General features: G+C 34.2%; 1 protein-coding gene across 1 annotated transcript; it reads left to right on the top strand.

The window, feature by feature from the left end:
- The first annotated feature begins 297 nt into the window (after positions 1-297).
- LOC142982912 (facilitated trehalose transporter Tret1-like) lies at positions 298-25,269 on the top strand. The gene is made up of 8 exons (XM_076129644.1): positions 298-638; positions 9,723-9,952; positions 10,562-10,732; positions 14,299-14,451; positions 15,562-15,688; positions 18,918-19,153; positions 22,069-22,263; positions 22,569-25,269. Exons 1-8 carry the CDS (start codon positions 554-556, stop codon positions 22,833-22,835), a joined length of 1,464 nt encoding a protein of 487 aa, XP_075985759.1. The 5' UTR covers positions 298-553; the 3' UTR covers positions 22,836-25,269.
- The last annotated feature ends 126 nt before the right edge of the window (positions 25,270-25,395 follow it).

The following is a 25,395-nucleotide window of genomic DNA, read 5'->3' as shown; positions in this document are numbered from 1 at the left end:
AAGGGACAATACAAGATTCAGAATTTAGAATATCAGTGACAGTTAATAGGTATCCTACCGAACGTTAATGCATGAACGTATGTACGTTAGGCAAGCAAAATTTTTAAATTAATCCAACAATTCAAAATCTTGTTTAAAGTTTTCATTACATAGATACATACATTCATACAACCGAAGTAAAAAGTCCCCTATCAAATTAAAACAGGATATATAACGAACATCACGAAGTTCACCCCTAACATCTCATATATAAGCATTCAATGATAGTTGATAGAACACAATCATTGCTCACACGCAGTCAGTCGCGCGCGACATCGCGCCAAAACGCGGACGTTTGACATAACGTAGTTTCATTCCTAATAAAAAAAAGAATTGACCGCCATTTAATAAATAAAAAAGAAAATTAACACGTTTGACATTTAGTTGTAAATTCGAATTTAAAAAAATTATCGACAGCCATTGAGGAATTAAAAAATTACCTACATCTTTGCATTTTCTTCAAAGTTTTGTTATTAGGATTTTTTGTGGATAAGTTTGTGTTGTTATATTCAAAATGGTGAACAAAGTGTATAAAATAAGTTCTCCAAAAGAAGAGAAGATAGGAAGCAAGCATAATCAAATATTGATGTCAATAGTTGGTAAGTAATTCAAACTATTTTTATCTTTATAAAAATGAAGTGATCAATTTGGTTTATATTAGATAAAAAAATATTTTCGGAAACCTTAATAGAAAAAAATTGAGAGCTTAATACTTAAATGATAAAATATGAGCAAATAATTATAACTAAAATCTATTTTATATCTATTTTACATGCCTGAGAGTCAGCTAGTTATGAAGACTGTATGTTTGTTACTTTTTTACGCAAAAACTACTCAACGGATTATGCTAAAATTTAGCACAGAAATAGTTTATAAACAGAATTAACTCATAGTATAACAGTTCAACGAATAAGCAGACAAAGTCACGAGCAAAAGTCAGTTATTAATTATTAAGATAGATTAACTGTTGTTATGATTTTTTGTACTACGTTTAATTGAGTATAATTACGAAGAATATCTTTCAAACTATGTTTATCTTACACTTAGAACTTACATTGTTTACTTGTTATTATAAACACATGATCTACTATAGTCCAACAACTTAGTAGAGAGTCTTGTATGCAAGGTTCGCGGCTGGCGAAGGCGTACAAATTTCAGAATTTAAAACATAAGTGATCCGTAGACTTAAGCAGGTGATACGCCTGGCTGAAACCTGCCTTTATTTTGGAAATACACGAATCATTACTTAAAATCTAGATAAATTGTGCATTTTAAGGCTCTCTAGCAGGTTGTTAGACTATAACTCCGTTTCTTTTCTTTCTTTTAATTAGCCAATTATATGCCCCACTGCTGGGGAAATGCCAAACTTATTGATTAAAGTATTTTTTACAACATTACCCGTCACATCTAGGCAGAGCGGTATAATAAGTATACATATGTACATACATTTTTCGATTCACAATATTAGTCCCATGTAATAAAAGTCAAACTTCGGATCACTATTCTATTCTGTGGTATGGTTGGTGGTCAACCAAGTGTCAAAGTTATTCAAGCCGCTCGAAAGGCTTTTGACATGGCTTAACGACTGTTACCTTAGTAGACAACAACCGGGGCCGATTATTTAAATCTATATAATAATTTCAAATACCACTATGCGGTCACCCATCTATAGATTAACCGCGCCAAGGGTTGCTTTACCCACAGATCGTTTACCGGTCGGTGAGCACAACTGGCTATAACCACTTATTTAAGTGTTAATATAAATGAAATAATAATAATATAAAACATAATATTTTGTATCGAATATGGATTAAATAACTCACTAAAGTCTTAATGCTTCCAAAGAACGCAAATAATGACATATTTATGTAAATGTTCATTCGATCTTAGTATTTATTTAACTTTCTAAAAATACCTTTTAGTTGTAAAAAAACACGTTTTACGCCTTTCTTTAGGAGATTGCGTAAAAGAGAAATAGAAGTGTTTTTATAAAATCCTTGCCTATTTTCTTTGGTAGCTAAGTTAATACATAACATTAGATCTATTTTACCCGAAGGTATAGGTAGAGATATAGAATACACCCGCGTTTTCCTACTAATATTATAAATGCGAAAATTTGTGAGTATGTATGTATTCTGTTTGTTATTCTTTCACGCAAATACTACTGAATTGATTGCGTTAAAATTTGGTATGTAGCGAGCTGAAGACCCAGAATAACAGATAGGCTTTTTATCCCGGAGCTAGAATAAAAAATATAAACTTGATTTTCATTAAATTCTTATCAGCTGTTTAGCCATGACAACGTAACAGACAAACAGTTTTCATAATGTTGGTTTGGATATTATACATTATACGATTGTAGTTAACTTATATGTTAAAAGAATAAGATCCGTTTAAAATCAAGTTATTCAAGTTCTACCTCTATACAGACTGTTGCTATACAGGAATTATTAAATATTTTTTAACTCATAACAAAGTTTAATCTTTTATTTAAGACGCTTTGTAGCAGATTATTTATAAATAAAAATATTTAGCTCTTCATGCGTAATTTTATCAGAATCAGTATAGTGATTTAGGCGAAAATATGTCTGTGTGTACAATGTAAATCTATACTATACTAATATTATAAAGCTGAAGAGTTTGTTTGTTAGTTTGTTTGTTTGTTTGAACGCGCTAATCTCAAGAACTACTGGTCCGATTTGAAAAGTTCTTTCAGTGTTAGATAGCCCATTTATCGAGGAAGGCTATATATCATCATGCTACGACCAATAGGAGCAGAGTACCAGTGAAAAATGTTACAAAAACGGCGAAAATTATGATTCTCTTGTGTGACGCAAGCGGAGTTGCGCGTGTCAGCTAGCTGTACATATTTTTACATGACTTGTTAAAACGTCAAATAGATTTGCAGTTCGGTATGTTGACCGTTGATTTAATATACGTATAGCTGAGTTAAACATACAATATTAATTATACCAGTTATAAGAACGGGGGCCTTTTTAACAACCAACAAACCTAAACATGTTAGTAGGAACAAATATTATATGAATCATACTTATGATAGCCAAATATGTTAAAAGTATGATGCAAAAACATGAATTGCATATTTAATATTATTGTGTGAAATGATTCGTTTGAATGTAAAATGTAAAAATTCGCTGGAAAAAATGTTTCATTTATAAATAAAATATATTTAACCCATTACTGTTCCACTGCTGGGCAAGGGTCTCCTCCCGGAATGAGGAAGAGGTTAGACCTTGAGTCCACCACGCTGGCCAAGTGCGGGGACTATGCATAACTTCAAGAACTGTTTTAAAGAACCCTCAGGCATGGAATGCATCACGTTATTTTCTTTCAAGGTTGAAACAAGTGATAATTACTTCTAATACACATATAACTTCGAAAAGCCATTGCTGCGTTGCCTCGGGTACAAAATCTACCTTTTTCATTCAAAGAAATAAAGTACTTTCTATCCATTGATGCAATAAGAAACGCTATTTATATCAAACTTTATTTTTAGATATAGTTTTGGAATTTGATTAAGAAAATTTCGTTCTAGAATAATAAATATATAAATTGGATCTGGCTTTTAATGTTTTAAATATTTAAAATAGAATTTTTGTATTTATCAAAATGTATAATGATTTTTTTCTATGTACTATAAATAGGTGATTTCTTGGATGTTTTATTAAATACTCATATATTAAGTTTCTTATACATATTAGATATATTTGATAAAAAAATTCTTTAAAATGTACCAAAACCACATTCCTTTCTACAACTTATACTTGCATTAGTAAATGTTAACGTTTAACTTGTTTTATAGTATTTTAACTAGTTTTCTCAAATTATTTGACTTGTTTTTTTATTATTTTTATAATGAGTAACAATAATAAATACCAATCACGTGATTATGTTCTTTAATAGTTCATTTACCAAAACTTGTTCTTATATGACAAGATGTATTGATATGAATTAACCAAGGCAAGTTTGTAAGGATCGTACCAAGTGGCGTTCTTTGGTCTCTGCCTACTCCTACGGAAAAAAAGCGTGATTGTATGTATGTATGTATGTAGAAGTACTCTTGTAATATAATTTTAATAACAGCAAAATTATTACTATACTATTTTTTTTATGAATGACTGGCCGTCCCAGCTTCGCCCTATTTAAACAGTTATTTTACGAAAAAACCTTTACAACTTTTACACATAAACCTTCCTCTTCACCCTATCTTTGTATTATATAAAACTCATTAAAATCCGTACGTCTAAGCATACAGACATAGGGACAGACGCGGGAAGCGACTTAGCTTTATCTAATATATAAAATACTCGCGTCACTGTTTTCGTTGCCATACTCCTCCGAAACGGCTTGACCGATTTTGATGAAATTTTGAGTAGGTCTGAGAATCGGCCAACATGTATTTTTCGTGTCCCTAAGTGACTATTGTTTTTTTATATAATAATGATCATTACCAATAACATGATTTAGCTATTTCAATGATTTATGTACCATCACAATTACAATATTTATAACATTAAACGCGGTTAGACTGGTTTACTAACAAACATTACCAGTATATATTTATTTGCATAGTGCCTTCTTTGTTTATCTTATCACAAATGACCTTAGTGTGGAAGGGACAGAACATCCCATGATTATTTACAGTTTTATAACAAGATTTATGAATATAATTAAGAAATAAATCACGCAATACAGACGTGTTTCTTTACACGCAGAAAATGCGTGTTTAAAGTAATTATTAACTTTTATTTGAGAATTTTAAAAAGGAAAATAAGACAACAAAGGAAATATTGATTTTTGTAAACGGTCACCCATCTTTATTTTGGCTAATATCGTGTTGTTTTACTTCACAATTTGCCAAGATTGTGGTTCTATTTTACCAAAATTTAAGGTTATAGTAAAGCCTTTTGAACCCTGCACTTCGACATCCGTAGTCACTAAATCTTTTACCAATTCCGGGATCACTTTCCCAGCAGTGGGGAAAGCAGACATTTTTTTTACTGCCCTTCTCTTAGTGAAAAAATGTCATCATTTACATTTTCGTACATCAATGACGTATTATTATAGCTGCCAAAACATTTATGAACACGTGGCGGCACCTGACATTCTTATCAGTGCTATTTTTAGCTATAAATAAATTGTGATTTACAAAGTCAGTGTGTATGGTATAATATTATTATGTTTCGTAGTCAAAAAACCGGCTTCGTAAGAATAGAAATGTTGTTGTGGATTACACTCGTAAATAGCAATAGGTCTTCGCATAATAACCAAGATATGCCAAACATGATACAAAATAGACCAACACTACCACCCATATTTTAGGTTTATTTAATTATTATCTCTATTTTATACGACCGGTATTATCGACTAACGCATACATTTTGACATCTAAAAATAGTTCTTGCAAAAGACGCACTGAACAGTTTTTCCGCTAGATAGTCGATTGTGCTAGGAAATCGCTTCACTCTTTATTGCATAGCCAATAGACAATATCGTATGCAAGTATATTCTGGATGTTACTCCAATACTCTACCACTACCCATATACACTACCCAATACTCCTAATAGTTAAGTAACACGCGGCTTCCCAGCTCTGAAAGAAATTTTACACCAGACCATAAATAACAATTGATATACTTAATCTGTTGGGAATTGATGAACGCTCCATGAAAATCCATTCAGTATAATTTATCTCGTACCGACAATTAGACGTGTAGAGGTAGTTTTTATTATTGTATAGATTTAAAAAGGAGGCGCCCATAGCCAGTTGCGCTCATCGGTCGGTAAACGATCTGTGGGTTAAGCAACCATTGGCGCGGTCATTCCATAGATGGGTGACCGCATAGTGGTATTTGAACTGGGCGTCTCCGTGCTTCGGAGGGCACGTTAAAAGTCGGTCCCGGTTGTTGTCTACTAAGATAACAGTCGTTTAGCCACGTCAAAGGCCTACTTTTCCATTCATTAAATCTATCATCCGGTCAACCTCTTGATTTACCACTTACGTCCTATAATGATAAATAGAGTAATTATACATTACACTGAAACGACTGTCGTGCGACAAGTAATTATTGACACTTAGTACAATTGTCTTGTGGGAAATTGAACTGCAACTTTGATAAACTGCTATCTTAGACGTTTGTGGGCTATTTTTAGCCGACAATGCAAAGGACTATAATGCGTTTTTTGTCTATGCGAGCGATAAAATGCCTGGGTGTAGACTCTCACACTAGAATATAAAAAATGACAGTTATGTATACTATTATAAATATTATAAGTAACGCAAAATGGATATATAGCCGGCTTTTGACTTTAGAAACAAGGATCTAATAAGAATCTGGATAAGGATTTCGCATACATGTAGTTAAATAAAATTGATTTACATAATCCATACTAATATTATAAATGCGAAAGTAACTCTGTTTGTCTGTTACTCAATCACGCCTAAACTACTGAACCAATTTGCGTGAAATTTGCTATGCTGTGCTATATTTGATATTTTGATACCCGGCTACTTTTTACCCCGGAAAAAAGATTCATTTCCATGGGAAGGTGGCGGACGAAGTCGCGAGTAAAAGCTAGTAATATATAATTACCTCCGAAAGGCTTTCCTTGCGGATGAAGTCACGGGTAAAACATTGTAGCAAATTTTCATAGTATAGAAACAATCTTTAAACCATTCTACTAGGTGAATAATTATTGATTCTACTTTTGTAGATAGGTACGGGTTTTTGAAACTATAAATAAATATTTAGTTATTATTTTAAATTTCTTAATTTGTAACCGTTATTCTGCTATGATTTGCACGATCATGGTTGCGTAATCTATATTCTCTTTTTATAGAATTTTCTTCTATAAAAAGATGAGTTCGTTGACCTCAAAACTCTAACCTCGAAAATGTGCACTTCTTGATGAAAGATTAGTTTTTTTTAATTACCTGATAATAGTCTCTGTATTTAAAACGTTAAGGTGCATTTTCCGGAATTTATGTATATTAAACCATCTATGAATAGTATAAATAATAATTGAGTAATAATAGCCAAGTCCTGAGCCGAGGTAACACCACACGTATGACTTTACAAAGTTAGTAAGAGTGTTAGAAATAATTATCACCTTGTTTTAACGGTAAAGGAAAACATCGTAGCTCATATCAGGAGGTTACCCTTGTCCAACAGTGGGACAATATTGGGTAACTTTTCTTTAAATAAATACATTTGTTTCCAAAAAAGGCTTAGTTAGTTAGTAAAGTATGTTAAACACTGGCCACTGTAATGTCGTCTTTTTATATCAATTTGACCACATTCGCCATTTGTCCAATAATCATGTATACTTAGAATAAACACGTTTAATACGACATATCCGCCAATTGGCATATTCAAATCTATTTTCGCATAATCACTGCGACAAAGCGCTACAATTTAACATCATTGTGAACTGAGCTATACCAAAATTTAAAACTTTTGAAGATAAAAAATTACTCACGTTTCCAAATTAAGTTGCCACTTATATTATGCGAATGCAATGTTTCTGGAAGGAAAAGAATCTATCTTCTAAGATACGGCTACCCGAAGCAGAAATTTACATTTTCATGCAACGTCGAATACTATAATAGTTCGACAACTAAGTAAAGAGCCGTGTGTCTAAAGTTTGCGGCAACCAAAGGTAAACTAAATTCATTATTTAGAATATCAGGCTTAAGCAGCTGACGGTGGCCAGTTTTATACAACTACTTTATTTAGGAAATACACAAAATAATTAATGGTAGTCTATTTATATATTTTTTAAAAGACAACCCCCTGCACTAAGAAGTTTTTTTGTGCCGCGGGGCGCTCACAAGCATACAAACAAGAGACACAAAGTACAACCAGACCCAAAACAACTACTTGTGGAGCGCACAAATAATCGTCCCGTAAGGGAATCGAACCTACGACCTCCCACCACAGTGGTAGCGGTTGGCGACCACCTTAACTACTAATCTACTATTACTTATCTATAAAAACCATGCAAGCTAAGGTTCTTTAAAAACTTGAAACCAGAAAAAACGAATTCTTTATAACCAGTCTTAATGTTTCAAACACATCAAGGCAGGTGGCAGTGGACTAATTAAGTGATTCAGTGTATAACTAAGCATGTTGTTTATGTTCAATGAACCGAACAAGAAGGACGCTAAATATATCTATTGTGTTACTTTGAGCAGCTTAGCTGCTAAGGGTTGTTGGGTACACATGAGGTACTTTAGAATTCGCGGTTATTTTCTTTTTTTGCTAGTTCGAAATTCCATTTGTTATATGTTTTTGAGAGTTTGATAAATAACCTAGTTTTGAATGAGAAAGGCTGCAGTTTCTGAATATCAAAAGAACATTTAAGATATGACTTTCAGTCGATTTGATACAATTCGTGACAAAGTATAACGTATGTTTAGCTAGGCCATTAAGATTTATAATTAATTTTCATCTTAGTTGCTCCGATTATTTATATACGACTTCTAAAATTAAGTATAAAGAAGATCACGAAATAAATATATTATCAACTAGCTGACACGCGCAACTTCGCTTGCGTTACATAAGCGTTAAAAATTTTCCCCGTTTTTGTAACATTTTTCACTGGTACTCTGCTCCTTTTGGTAGTAGCGTGATGATATATAGCCTATAACCTTCCTCGATAAATGGACTATCTAACACTGAAAGAATTTTTCAAATCGGACCCGTAGTTCCGGAGATTAGCGCGTTCAAACAAACAAACAAACAAACAAACTCTTCAGCTTTATAATATTAGTATAGATAGTATAGATTAACTTTCGTCCCATTGGATTTTATCATCCTACAAAGATGTTGATTCAATTTTCAATTAAAAAGATTGGAATTAATATAATATATCTGGTAAATATTTTAAACATGCAATATTCTAATATTTAGTGAGACTCAATATTCTAATATTGAGTGCATAAAATATTTTTAATTATTGGTAATACTAAAATACGATGTCAACGAAATAAAGAAGTGGTTAGTCAACACGCTGCCGTTTATACATATTGTGTGTTCTACCCCTTTACAAATATGTGATCCGAGCAACAATGCTATTCTAGTCATGTTTCTGTATTTATCAGCTTATAATTAATTTAATTGCATAACTTAAGCTCTACGTGGGAACTAAGGGAACGGATGAACAATTAATAGGATTGCTTGATTAAAACATTTGTAACAACATACCAATACTTTTTTGCGAAGAATTCAAAATAGCAGGCGATGGATTGTGGCAATTAAGAAATTGTAAAAATGATCAATGTGCTGGGCATAGAAATCAAATTCAGGACCTCGAAATCAGTCTTATGCACCTTTCTTTCTATAATATTACAAATTAATATGTCACAAATTTCAAAATTATTCCTCAAATAAACTTATTTTATTTTTCTTTGTAACATCACATTAGCAGTGATAGCTGAGTGGTAACTATAAGTTGGCACCCCTCAAGTGGTCGCCGGTTCGAACTCGAGGCAACACACCAATGTTTTCGAAGTAGCAATAAGACAACGTGGTGAATTCAAGACCTAACCCCTCTCTTATTCGGAAGGAGACGCTTGCCCAGCAGTGGGAGAGTAATGACTTACAAAAAACACATCACAGTTGTTTTACCCGAAGTTTTATATTTTTTTTCTTTGTCCACAGTATGCATGCCAATCCTAGCATACGGGACAGCCATGGGTTGGATCTCGCCGAACAAGGCTCCGCTCATGAGCGAGAACCCTCCCTCAGACAAGCGGCTCACTGAAGAAGACGTCTCCTGGATGGCCTCCATCATGTTCATATTTGCACCTATCGCTGTGTTCGTGTTTGGTGTCGCAGCGGATAAGTTTGGACGGAAAAATGCTTTGTTATTCGCTTCTGTGCCTATTTCGGTAAGTTCTTTGACTATTTAATTGCTAAATTACGGCTGAGTGAAAAAAAGTTTCTCAACTTTAAGCATTCCGTATCATGCTGTGTTACTTAGACGTTTATCGTGAAAGATATAGCAGAATATAGATACCTATTTCTATTGAATATCACCCAAAATTTAATGGTGTTTCTGCATTCGGATTTTAAAGCCACCTACAGGCAAATTTTAAACCACTAATGCATTATACATTCATTTTTGAAGAAAACATCTTCCACTAAGAGTTGTCTTATTCCGCGAGGACTGTACACAAAAATATAAATAACTCAAATAACTGGAGCAAGCTAATAGTTTTTTTCACATACCTATCCTCAATTTGTACTTTACCAACATGGTAGACTCAAGGTCTACCTAATAACCGGAACAATCCTTACTCAGCAGTGCAATATAGCAGTATTTCCTCAATTTATCAATATAATATAATAAATGTAATATTTTTTTATGAATGCTATTTTATAATCAACAATTTGATGATCCAAAACGACTATTAATTCACGTTGTTATATACAACATGCCGCTTTATTTTTCGCTATATTTTTCTTATTGTCTTAAATTAAAACCTATTTTCCCACAGCTCGGCTGGGCGGTAAAGCTGATATGCAGTCACCCGATCGCTCTGATCGGTGCACGTGCACTCATCGGCTTCGGCTCAGGAGGCGGCTTCGTCGTGTGCCCTCTCTACGTGAAGGAGATCAGTGAGGACAGCATCCGAGGCATGACGGGGACCTTCGTTATATTCTCACAAGTAAGTTGTCTAATAAAAATCACGTCATTTTTATTATTTTGGCCAAATATTGACACTTATGATAGTCTTTACAATTACTGAATCTTTCACTAGCTCGGAAAGGGGGTCGAGCCTTATGAGAAGAGCTAGAGCAAGAAACTCACGGTAACCCTTTTCAATCGCCAAAAGATTTACAATGTAGTTGATACAATAATTGTTCTGGTTCCGGTAACTCGGTACTGTCATTTGATATTGATAATTACTGTAAAATTAAGCTTTGAGCGCTGAAAATCATGACATACATAATACGAACTGTGTGTAAAATATCTCGTTGGTATAATATTAATTGTGTGGCAATCGAATCGCACGGGTAAAGTCGCGGCATGGTTGACTAACTTAACCACTGTATCCAAACGTCAACAATTCCATCAATTCTCCTTTTTACTATATACTTTAATAAATCTAGGTTTGAATAATCGACGTCACTTCATTAAATTCATTAGTTCTTAATACCGACGCTAGAGGCGCTGACCAAAATAAACTTACATTAACATCCTATGAAGTCAATCTTTCTTCGGCACTAAAGACATTATTTTACTACTATGGTATAACAATTCCCGTTGACATTTCCATAATACGACATATTGACACTGACAGCTGTCAAATTAAATATAAACATAACACGGAAGCGGCACACGTTATATACACAGCCTTATTTGAAAACAGTTTCTATGTACATGATAAATAGTATAATTATAAGTTTGTAGTGTGTTGAGGACGAACATATTAGCGTCTAGACATCTTATTAGAATATGGGCAGCTAAAAATAGAATTTAAATTAAAAAACGACATTTTTAAATGCTCATCACATATCGCGTAATTGGTTACTAAAAACCGGCCTAGTGCGAGTTGGACTCGCGTATGAACGGTTAATTTACCATTATTTATAACTAGCTGACCCGCGCAACTTCGCTTGCGTCACGTAAGAGAAAATGGGTCATAATTTTCCCCGTTTTTTAACATTTTTCGTTACTACTCCTCTCCTAATTGTCGTAGCGTGATGATAAGAACCTATAGCCTTCCTCAATAAATGGGCTATCTAACAGTGAAAGAATTTTTCAAATCGGACCAGTAGTTCCTGAGATTAGCGCGTTCAAACAAACAAACAAACAAACAATCAAACAAACAAATTCTTCAGCTTTATAATATTAGTATAGATAACTGCAAAGAAATCACGTTTATTGTATAGAAGTCCCTTTAAATAATTATCTTATTGTGTTACAAACACAAATACAAATAATATTGTCTCTGAAAGTTTCAGCTGTCTATCTATTACGTTTCATGAAACAGCCTGGTGACAAACAGTCAGGAAATTCTCTATAATAGGGTCCTGTTTTTACCCGTTAAACGGAATCCTAAAGAAAATACTATCGACGTATGGCTTATGAGAGCTTTTGTACATTGCTTTATTACAAAGGTCTAGCAGTTTTGATTCTCTTATTGTATTGAATTCTGCCATAACCGTATCCGGCGGTCTTGTAAGACAAGATGTATGGATGTGAATGAAGCAAGAGAAGATCGCAGGGATCGTAGCAAGTAGCGTGCCCTAGTATCTGCGTACCCCTATCTATACCAATATTATAAAGCTGAGGAGTTTGTTTGTTTGATCGCGCTAATCTCAGGAACTACTGGTCCGATTTGAAAAATTCTTTCAGTGTCAGTTAGCCCATTTATCGAGGAAGGCTATAGGCTATATATCTTCACGCTACAACCAATAGGAGCAGAGTAACCGTAAAAAATGTTACAAAAACGGGGAAAACTATGACCCATTCTCTCTTATGTGACGCAAGCGAAGTTGCGCGGGTCAGCTAGTGGGAAATAAGGCGTAATTCTATGTATGTACATATAAAAAATCAATATCAAGCTCTCACTATTTCAAGTTCAAGATCCCTCTAGGTACATAAAACAATGACATAATACAACTATTACCTCATCAACTAAGCCATCTATTACAATAGAAAACCACAAAAAATCGTGACTACAAAACAAAATTAACTATAGCAGTAGTTATAGTTAATTTTGTTTTCGAGAATAAATTAAAATGTTCAGGTGTTCCCCGATTATACAAAAGACTTAGATTTTCCTCATACGTAAAAGCATTCTTAGAAAATAAAAATATGCATTAAGAGCATTTACATTAGTTACAGTTAGTTAGTTAAGTGATTTAAGGAATTATGCGGAACTGTAAATAGATAAGTTCAGGTACTTTTTTGGTCCAAACAAAGGATTTTCCTTAAACTCGTATGCAGCTGAATATTTATTAACTAGCTGACCCGCGCAACTTCGCTTGCGTCACATAAGAGAGAATGCGTCATAATTTTCCCCGTTTTTGTAACATTTCTCGTTGCTACTCCGCTCCTGTAGGCCGTAGCGTGATGATATATAGCCTAAAGCCTTCCTCAATATATAGGCTATCTAACACTGAAAGAATTTTTCAAATCGGATCAGTAGTTCCTGAGTTTAGCGCGTTCAAACAAACAAACAAACTCTTCAGCTTTATAATATTAGTATTAGTATAGATGACAATGAGCTTACGGATACCACAGCTCAGCATTTTTTACATTTATAGGTTTCTAATAGGTTTCTTATAATCTCGTATATTAACGGTACTTCTTATGTAAGCACATAGAAATACAAAAACCCTAAATAGTTTAAGACATCTTCACACAAACTGCCACTTTTTTTGCTATTCATTGACTTGACTGAATCTTGAAACAATACTCAACATTAAGTGGCGCTGAAAAGTATTTCTGTAGCTACAATCTAAGTTAGAATTTCTGTTCAGTATGAGATTAAAACTTTACTTAAAATTGATAGACATTTCAAACAATATATTTGACGAAACAAACGCCCATGATTTTAGAAGACAATTTCTGTCATATTTGTCATCACAATATTCTCTTATTCTGTCTTTTCCCTATTCGAGTACATTGACCCCGAGTCTCTTGTATTGTGAGTGGCAGTCCTGTTCATTGCTCTATCTCGTAGTCTTTTCATTAAGACCCGTCAATTATGACACTATTTATTGACGAGACATACATATAAAACGTTTATTGTAGTTTAATAGTTATTAATAGTAATTATTATTTTCTTGACATTCTTCTGTAGTCTTAGGCTGCTTATCCAATAAAATAAAGAGAAACTGTGATATTATAAAAAAAAAACAAATCGCGGATAACTCAAATAAATAGGTATTTCTTTGTAGATCGAGACCACGTCCAGTGAGTGATTTTCTACAATCGGTACCACCGCATAGGGAGCAATTGGCACTAGCAACAATAGTTATTTCATACAAAATTCATAGATACACGGTTGTCGTCAGGGGATATCAGTAGAAAATCGCCCTTCTGGACTTCCGTCGCTTGTATTATTTCTTTTTTGAATACCCTGTTATAATTTGCCATTGAAGAGCATGATCTCCTAGCACAGGCATATCTTTCACTTATAAGTAGGTCACTATGTAAGATTTATTGTAAAAGATGTGCGATTTTGATTTTGATTATTTTCTTGTTCTATTTGTCCTCCAGACAGCTGGCAATCTCTTCGTGTTCATACTCGGTGATCTTCTCCCATTCAACACGGTGCTATGGATCCTACTCGCGATCCCTCTGATACATTTCTGTATCTTACTGCGATTGCCTGAAACACCTTCGTACTTGATCAAGTGTGGAAGGAATGAGGTAAGTAATAACGCTTATTATGCTGGTTTTTTATTAGAAAGACCACTCCGTGATCCAAATATTTAAAATTGAACTTGTGCCATATACTTAAATATAAATAAAATACATAATAATATTATTGGACAACACACACGGTTAATTGATTCCAAACTAAGCAGAACTTGTACTATGGTAACCAAATAACTGATAATCATACTTATATACTTCTAAATACATACTTATATAGATAAATTAACAACCAAGCTCAGAACAGATATTCGTGCTCATCACATAAATATTTGTCCCGAATCACCAATCGCAAAGATTTAAGGCGGTTTGAATAACTTTGACCCTAATTTGACTAGTAACCATACGGCATAAAATAAATTGAATAAATAACGTCCAAGTTAATAAATATGTTAGATTGTATTTAATAAATACTAATTAATAACATAAAATTCTGCGCCGCAATTTATTAACTGAAAATTGGGCCACGTGCGAATTGAATTCGCCTGGAGAGTGTTCCGAATTATCAAGAGTTCTAGATAAATTTGATCAAATATTTTACGTTCCAATAAATTTGAAGCGTTTTGTACAAGTTTTCCTGGTATTTCTAATAAGCTCTATAAATCTAATTTACGTATATTGACTCTTTATTAAAAAATATCAATTGATATAACGCTGAATTACAACATACTGAAAAACCTTTAGGCTTCCCTTTCTGGTGCACAGAATTTGTCGGTTGCGTACTACATAGAAAAACCCACGTTAGTTTCGCTCTGAGTGTCCAAACCTTATGTTCTTACAATCGTCAAACTTAAAGAGTAAAACAGTCCTTGTAGGAAATACAAAGTCAACCTACACGCCTAATGCCATCGTAATCATTAAACGTATGGTTAAAGGACTTCGTGGTGTCAAAGTTGTTCAAGCCGCCAAAAAGGCTTCGACAAGGCTACACAACTGTAATCTAAATTGACCACTACCAGACCAAGAGTTCTTAACCCACAACTCGTTTACCGATCGTTGAGCCCAACTGGCCATGAGCAAGAATGAATTTGGAGCTAAGTCCAATATAGTACTGCCTTGGTGATGCTGGTGCTTTACAATTAAATGCAACGTTCTTTCTTTCAGGAAACCGCGAAAGTACTGGCCTGGCTTCGGTCTGTTCCCGTCGATGACAAGTCTATCTCTGAAGAAGTAGACCGTCTCATCATTGAACAGACCACTTGCGAGCCGAAGTTCTCTCCTAAATTGTTGTGTAAGTATTTATTACAAGTTGCTGGACAAGAAATGCTCGCAATTGACACGAATGAAAGTCTATATCTATGAATTTATATGGAATACTTTGTTTGTTTGACTGCCTCCGTGGCGCAGTGTTTTAGGTCGCCACGCCGTTACCTATGCGTCGGGAGTATCGATTGTCACACGAAACAATTATTTGTGCACAAGTGAAACGAATAATTGTTTCGAGTCTGGTTGTAGGTACTTTGTGTCCGTTGTTTGTATGTTTGTAAAAGTCCCCGCGACACAAGAGCAATTTTTAGTGCGGGAGTTGTCTATTAGAAAAAAAAACTTCGTTGCTAATATGGTACAAGAAAGGGAGATTGGGATGGAAGTAGGAGAGATAATTGTCCAGTAGTACACATAAAGGGCTATAATTGAAATAAAAAGTAGGTAATATGAAATGTATTGGTTTTGATATAGGTATTACCCTCTGTTCACTACGTATATAAAAATTCGAAATTTATACAAAAACTGATATGCAAAATGATGAAAAAAACTTAAGACTTTCTTTAAAAATAGTCAAAATTTTTATCTATTGTGTTCCTAATAAAATCAAACAAACAAATAAACATAAATATTAAATAACATCCCTATCCTTCAGTCATAGAAAGGGTAGCGGAAATGACGTGACCCTACAAAGAGAAAATCAGAAATCAGAACGGATATGCTTTGAAGTAGTTCACGGAGCTTATAAATTATGCACGAAGCAGCCTTATACATGCCTGTGTTAGAATACATAGTTATTATATGTAGGTAGGTATATTGTAAGACGTTTAACACTATTTTTGATGTAGGTCGGAAATTTTTATGCTTTGGTTTCGCTTCTCTTGACTGCCTATGTATTATTGTCTATTACGTATTTTTTCAGGATGTCGGTATAATATATTACGAAATTCGTATATTATTATCTAAATTCTCCATTCTGATTTGCCCTTTGCCTATTATTCGTTCGTATGTTCGTCTTTCAATATTTCGCAAAACAAACGCAAGACAGAATAATATGTTTGTTTTTTTTTGTATTAAAATATATATATTTCTAAAACAAACATATACCTATTATAAATGGTCACGTTAAAATTAACGTATTTGGAGTTGTTTGAAGAAAACTGTTAACAAAAATTTAATAGTTAGACCCTTGTCCTTTTTATTAAAAGTCTGAATGAACAGGTACGGGGTTTCCTAAAAATACAATAAGCCTCTATTAATAGCTCTCTACAAGTTAGTTCAGTGAACTTAGTCGAAGTACTTACTTAATAAATCCTCAAACTATTGTTAACCTAACTTAGAATAAGCCCCTAAGCTTTGAAATCTTAAGTCTATATCATAATCTGTAAACTTGAAGTAAACCTTTATAATAATAACTAGAAACAAATTCTAGATAGTTTGTTGCCAAATAAATACGAAATAATTAATGAATTGGTCTTCACGAACGATACAAAATTGTCGTCTCGTACCTCCTTTATTCCTGTTATTTAGTTGAAATTTTTCAGCTGCATATAAATTGGCGTTTTTGAACAATATGGGTTCCAATAGTCAATGTATTCTAAATAAACCAGCACTTTTACAACATGAAACAAGTAGATATGTAGTAATATTTGGCTAAATAACGACGAAACAGTGATGACATAAAGAGATACACGTATTTGGGCGTTTGCGACTTGCGACCTACCCGAATTGCAATTTAGACAGTTGTTTTTCGCCGCACTGCAAAAATCGGCCAATCCCACTCACCCGTTTAAACGCAACATCAACAATCTCTTGTACAGCTGCGTGGTTTTATTGAAACCATCATCATCTTACCCTCGTATTCATAAACACACTATAAACCTATTTTAGTTAAACAACTACTAAAATATGGTTTCCCTCTTTCATTTCGCTAAGGAGTGAAAGAAACAAAACACTTTGTAAGCCTTTCATAACTTCATATAGTGTTTTAAGTTAGTGTCATCGTTTCACTTCGCGAAATTTCTCACAAGCTCTCAACGGTTGACCAAAACAAACAAACTAAAACAAATCAATTGGTGACGTGACAATAGTCCTTGATACATGACCGGTGACCATCATTCTCAATTCTGCCATTCATCTAATTTGCTGCGACAGTTTGCATGTGTCAAAAGTTAAGGGAGTCAATTGAAGACGCTCGGCGGTCAACTCGTGTCAAGCTCTTCGTGTTCATTCGTTCCTGGTAGATCTAATTGTTTTGTAATGATAATGTTTTGTTTGTATGACCTGGTTCATTTATTTGTATGTTTGTTTCCTAGACGTGATTTGATCGGTTTCATTTCCTATCAGCTGCTGTAGATTTTGTATGATGAAGCGCGATTCTCTACCACTATCAGCAGTCGAAAACTAGCTAGCTAACGATGCATTTTGTATGAAAGTCGAAGCAGCGCCTCTAGCGGGCGGCGTAGGAAATATTTTTGCAGTTCATTTTAATGTCATACTTTCGATATTTGATAGTAACATATATCGGCCCTAGAGAATTAGACTACAGAAAAAAAAATCTATTAAAAACAAAGGTTCAGCAATGATATTAACATAATATCTTTTCAATTCAATATTATTTCTTACCGTTACAATTGTTATTCTTATATATTGCTTTCAACGACAGCCCGCCAGAGGACGCCTCAATGCAATTCTGAAAAATAATATTTGATTTTATCCTCAACTACTGTGTGGGTTTTTTATTGGTTATTATTGGTTTTTGCTGGGATTCCCTGAAATTATGCTAGTGTGTAATGTTTCGTGATAGTTTGTAGAATTAGGATCCACCCACATTATGATTGGTTACTGAGAAACAATTACACGTGTATCAGTCTTAAAGAAATTAGTTATAATACTTCTGCTGTGTAAAAACTTCAGTTACCACAGCCTTCCTTGACGAAATGGCAGTATAATATTCGACTTCGATGTCGATAACGAGACCTCGGGGTCTTTTTTCGGGGCAAAGTTATGATGTTTTTTGATTTCTGTAGTTACCTACCTGCTGAAAACTAAGTCTCGAATTCAATTCCTTGGTCAGATTTATTAGAGTTCTTAAATGTACTTATTTAATAACCCATTACTTTACTAATGCTGGGCTCGTGTCTCTTCCCGGAAAGAGATAAAATTAAGACCCTACATCTATGACGCTTTTTAGAAACTAAGAACGAAAGAACTACCCACACATTCAACATCTAACTAACATTTGTTTCTCATTCCAGTTGCCGACAAGACCGCAGTAAAAGCCTTCTGGGTGGCTTTGATCGTGAACTTGACTCGCGAGTTCTGCGGCTGTATAGCAGTGCTGGTCTACGCCAGTCATATCTTCGCGGAAGCTGGCAAGGGAGGCAACAGCGGCATCTCTTTGTCGCCGAACAAACAATCCATATTGCTCGCTGCTGTCCAGATTATAGGGTCGTTTTTGGCTTGCCAGCTTGTAGATCGGACTGGTAGAAAGGTGAGAATATATTAAATTGTTCAGATAATACAAACTGCCCCTCTGGCACGGTCCGACTTCTGATCATAAGGTCTTCGTATAAGGGTTCGATTCTCAAAACTGGGCCTTTCTAAAAAAAATTAAAAAAATCATCAAAATTAGCCTTTCACGTAAATCTACAGGGCGGATTATAATGAAATTTGGTATACTATTAGCTTAAAATCTCGATTAAAACATTGTGTACTTTTGACCGCGGCAAATCTTTTCACGCGGACGGAGCCGCGAGGTCAAGCTAGTAAGTATAAAAATCTCTCGAGGAAAACATCGTAGGCAATTTTCCAAGAAAGATCCACGACGTAAATAATTCATTGTTATATAATTATACAATGATTATTGTATATTACACCATTGGTACGCGTGATTATTTATATTATTATATAACACAGCTACTTGGAAATCCCGTAATTAATATAGATCATCGATACGATGCCAATAACACCTACTTAGCTAATACACTTTTTATTAGAATTTTCCTTTATTACATAACTTTGTAGAACAACTAAAGACAGGTAAATAACACTTTTGTTTATTTAATACTAGCGGACGCTCGGCCTATTTTAGTTTAGTTATCCCGATTTCATAACACTTTTTAATTGTTGATCTTTTACAAAAATGTTTTTGACCCTTTTAGCCCCCCTCGGGGAGAAATTTCCAAGAATTCTTTCTTAGTTCTCCCCTACACTTCATAAAGAAACTTCATACTAAATTTCAACTTTCTACGCTCAGTAGTTTCAGCTGTGCATTGTCCATTAGTCACTCAGTTACGGAAGAGTTTTATATTTATAGGTAATTTTACCTTTCCAAAGGCGTACATGTAGTTTTAAGTAAGAGATTGCCTTCTAGAAATTCGCTTATTCAGTTTGTCTTTATAGCCGTACCATATATTATAAGTACCTAAGTATATAGGAATCCTGCCAAAATATTAACATTAATATTAAAAGCAAATAACAAATAATGTCTTCAACTCTTAATTTTAATATAACACCATCAAAACAAACACTTAAAATAATTACCGCGCCATAAATATGCATTACAATATTCGTTCAGAAACGCATAATAGATCATTTCAAAAGGAAAATTCATTTTAGCACATCAAAAAGCTTTCTATCTGAATATTTCCTTTTGTTTTCATAAACTTTAATTGCAAAGGAAATGGGTATAATAAACCTCAAAGATTTAATGAGTTGTGTTCCTCTGAAGGCCATTGTTTGAAGAATTTATTGGTATAGATACTTTTGAAAAGACAGGTAATAAGAATTTGAGATCGATTGCTTGTATTAATGGCAATTGGGATCCATTAGCCAATAGGAACGTTTTATTTTTGCATTGTTTGTTTGTTTGTTGTATGGTTAGTGGTCACCTTAGTGTCGAAGTTGTTCAAGTCGCCTGAAAGGCCTTTGACATAGCTTAACGACTGTTATGTGAGTAGACAACAACTGGAACCGACCTATTAGGTGCCCTCCGAAGCACCGAGACGCCCAGTTCAAATACCACTAAGGTGTCACCCATTACGTTTACCGACCAGTGAGTGCAAGCTGGTTAAGAATCGCTTGGCGCGGCCAATCTATAGAAGGGTGATCGCAAAGAAGTATTCTAGCTATCCTACAGTTCTTTCGGCACATAAGGGCTGAAGAAGCTTTTAGACTGAAGAAGCTTAAGATTTGGTTCCTTAACAATCGGTTTAATAAAAAAACATTCCAATACCGGTTTCCGTAGATTAGCTCTTACGTGCATCAAAGGCCAAAATACCCATATTTCTCGATAATACCCGCTGCCATCGTCACTCTTCAATTACTCCGAATACAACCCATGAATGAACATCACCATGACAATCGTAAACTCCATGGAAACTGAATGGAAACTCGATGGAAAACGCCGTAGTAATAACGTGTTATTATCAAAGATGATCCGTTCAAACGTATTATATCCAACTGGTACGAGTTGAATTGTAATTTCATTAATAACTAGGCGTTTTTGTAGCACTACTCTGTATTTTTCAGAACCTACGTTTAGGTCCGAATTAATAGTCTGATATCAACTTGAGTTTGAGAAACGGATTATTAAAACCTTGCTTTGTCAGACCTTAAATTAGATATAAGTATTCGTAGTACACAGTAGAAACGATTGTGCCTACTTTTTTGTATGAAAATATCATTTTAATTATTGCTTTTGGGCTAGAAACAATACACAGAGTTTGTAAGGCTACTTTGAAGTTAATATACAGTAGGAATTTCACGTTTTCGTTGATATAAATTCTTTTGAAATATTTATACTCTTGCTCGAAGGAAGAGGGTTTTTGTTTATCAGAAAATGTGTACCTAAATGAAAACAATATCGGATATTCAGACTAATTTCCATATCTACCCGCAACTGTCCTCGCTCATTAGGTTTTCAAAAAACAACGCAAATCCTGGGTCTACTTTAATATTATGATAATCGATTGTTTTATTAAAGCGACTTCTATGATGCGGCCTTACTTATATTGTCCTATTATATTCCCTATTAATAATAAAAAAAAATGCTTTATAGGAAGTTGTTGATCGTAAGTTGATATCATTAAGGGGCCACTACAATAAAAAATAAGTAACCAATTAAATAAATTGTAATAAAGGAATGGTCAGATCGTGCCGCCGATAGGGTGATTTAAAAAGAAAAGCAGGAAATCTTTGCCCAGCAGTGGGACACTCAACCAGACTAGAGAAAAAATACATACCTACCTAATGTATCAATTACTATTGTGAAACAAAAACACACAAAACGAAATAACTCCTAAAACATTATTACATTACAGCAAAGTGACAAATAGACTTATAAATTAATTTTATTTCCATCCGTATCTAAAAATTCAGTTTTTAACCAATATGTATATTTCCCAGCCCCTCCTGATCATAACAAGTGCAGTAGCAGGCTTCAGCATGTGTCTCCTGGGCGTGTGGTTCTACCTGCAGAGCATCGAGGTGTTCATGCCTGGATGGGTGCCCATCGTGGCGCTGTGTGTGTGCATATTTGCCGACGCGTCCGGTCTGCAGCCGCTGCCTTATGTTATTATGACCGAGATGTTTAACTTCCAGGTACGTTTCATACTAAATTGCTACACGGGCTTTTCACAGCCAAAACTTTAATTCCGGCTATGTTGTTTTACTAACCTTAGTAACTTATATTCAATCTATTCCAAGATACTTTTTTGAACATGTCAGATCTTTAAAACTACGCAACGGATTTTGATGTAGTTTTTATTATAGATAGGGTGATTCAATAGGGAAGGTTTATGTGTAAAAGTTGCAAAGGTTTTCGCGTAAAATTACTGTTTGCACCAGGGGTAAACCGGGGCGAGCAGCTAGTATTAAATAATAAAATCTTAATTTTTATTTCTCAGCTCCGCGGCACAGTAGCGACTCTCATCATGGCCATATCCCTAGGCACCGACTTCGCGCTACTCAAGGTCTTCTCCCCCCTCAACGCAATCATAGGCTACCACTCCACTTTCTGGGTATTCAGTTTCATCTGCCTCGCAAACGTATTCTACCTAATCTTCTGGGTACCAGAAACGAAAATGCGAAACCTAGAAGACATCTACGCAGACTTAGAAGGGAAGAAGAGAAAAAAGAAGAACGACGAAGTAGTTGAAACCAATCATGTTTGATTTATGTTCCTATGGCATGAAATGTCTTTGCCTATCGGCCATTTTGTTTTGGCGGTAATCTTTAAAAGTTTTCTATGAAAATGTTTAGGATAATTTAGTTTCTAAAATTGTTACGTTAAGTAGATAATAAAATTAGGTAATCATTTTAACTATAAGTGATCATGTAAATGGTGATTTTACTTTTTCAGATACAAATAGTGTTCTCCAAACTTATAATTACGTAATACGTAGGTACATAATCAACTTAATATAGTAACAGCGATCAGTATCTCGATTCTCTACTACTATCGAATACAGACAACCGGCTAGCTATCGAAAAAAAATTGTCTAAAATCTGTTAGCGCCTCTAGCGGGCTCTGTAAGAACTGTTTTGGCAGCACATTTTAAATCTCAATCTCTCGACAGTACCGATTGTAGAGAATTGCGCTACAGCTCGCAGCAAGACTATTTTCTTTTAAATCGCTTTCCCGTAGATTATTCCGTGTTGCCATATTACAAAATACATAGTATGGTCACATTGTCTATTTCTAGTCACCAGTGCTAAGTGCTAACTGCTCAATCCCTAACGTTTTTCTTTTTTGCAATTTTACCAATTTTTTTTGAATTTTCATGATACAAATAAATAGACAATGTTTCCAATATACTCCGCTCAGCCGAGGTACACTTTCGTGAAAATGCACCCGTAGACATTTTTTTCAGCAGTTAAAGATCTTACGATGTCATCACTTTAATATGAAGTAATTATATAACTAAGTACCCTACGTAATTATGTTTTAGTAGTAATTGTTTCATTTAATTGTAAATATAATCTTAGATGATGAAACGTGATAATAAATGTTTATAAATAGTAATTTACTTACTTCATCACTTCAATAATACGTGCTTTTAACCTTTTCACCGCCAGAGTAATATTGAAAATCGGTGTTCCCCACGCCAAGCAATAAATTCCTTCGTTTATACCTACAAAATAATAGTCACGGGAAAAGTGTATATCGATAAAACTTCGATTAATTTTACGTGTTCTTATATTATGAGTAAAAATTGCATAAAAGTACCACAAAATTTTATTGAATTTCTCCCATGTGTCAACTTTACACTACTCAGTACTCATTACCCAAAAATAACAATGATATACACGAACAATTTGCATAAAAAAAGTACTTAATTCAAATATTTTATTCAAAAAGTCACAGCACTAATCCCAGTTGTGACGACACCTTTTGACGTTAAGAAACGCCACTGGCGTGGTCAGCGCTGCGATTTCAAATTTTGCCGCCTTATATTAGAGATGTACCAGTGTGACCCGCTCCTGCTTAGCACGGGTATTTAATAACAATATTTCTCCACTATTTCTTGAATGTAATATTATACATAAAACATTCCTTTTTAATCATTCTATCTATTAAAAAAACGCATCAATATCTGTTGCGTAGTTTTAAAGATTTAAGCATACAAATATACTATGTAGTGATAACATATTTCTAATATTGAATAACGACAAAAGTAGTAACTATACCTAAAAGGTGCAATAAACATAGATAGTACGTATTGGCATGATAACTGTGTTTTTTTGTTAGTCCTACAACATTAATAATACCTTTATTGTTTGTTTAATGTATTCAAACAATAACTTACCTCTAAATCGTCACTCCTTAAAGATTCTGCTTCAGAATATGTAACATCATCTTCTACACCTTCTAACACTCTCAACAGCTCTTCTGTCGTCATTTGACTTGAAGACATTTTTGTGGCGCAGATGGTGTACGAAAAATTTATTATACACAAGAATTTATGTACCTATTATTAATAACGTATTGCAACAACACTACGAGTGTCCAGCAGCGCGGGTGACGTCAGAGCGCGCCGTCTGATTCCGTCAGTGGCGTACGAAGCACTGTAAGGGATTCCGCTAATAGAGATGCGCGAGAGTTGCCACAAAATGATCGATTTGCACTTATTTAGTCATGAGTTTATCACTAGATATGGTAGTTTTATTACATATTTAGGTTTGTATTGAATCTAATTTAAAACATATCAGACAAAAAATTTTTTTTTCAGAAAGGAGTGAAGTATTTCAATTTGTTTTCGAAATATTGCATAAAGTGTTTAGATTGTAGTCCTTTTCCTTGCACATCACTAGTTGACGCGTCTTCACGTCTGTGGCGTGGATTTGCGGGCTAAATTTATACATTTTGCATGATGATTTACTTTGTTTTTTTTTCAGGTACAACTGTCTAATTATTATATGTCTTTGTGTAATAATGTAATAAATATGTTTAGGTAATAATAACAGGAGAAAGAAAACACTTGAAACGTATTGTTGTATGTTTATTTTGAACTATAAAAAAGTGATATTTTTGACGTGCTATCACGTCGATGGCGTCGTGAGCGATTTTCAATTTTACGTCTCTTAACGTCCGTGGCGGTGAAAAGGTTAAATTGATGATGAGCCTAACCTTTCTCTAACTATGTTGGAGTCGGTTACCAGTCTCACCGGATGCAGCTGAATACCAGTATTATACATGGAGCGAAGACAGTGGGGTACAAATAAAACAAAACA

Source organism: Anticarsia gemmatalis, chromosome 22 (assembly GCF_050436995.1).
Source record: "Anticarsia gemmatalis isolate Benzon Research Colony breed Stoneville strain chromosome 22, ilAntGemm2 primary, whole genome shotgun sequence".
NCBI lineage: Eukaryota > Metazoa > Arthropoda > Insecta > Lepidoptera > Erebidae > Anticarsia > Anticarsia gemmatalis.
The sequence above is the reverse complement of the archived record's forward strand: the minus strand, read 5'-3'. Positions and strand labels throughout refer to the sequence as shown.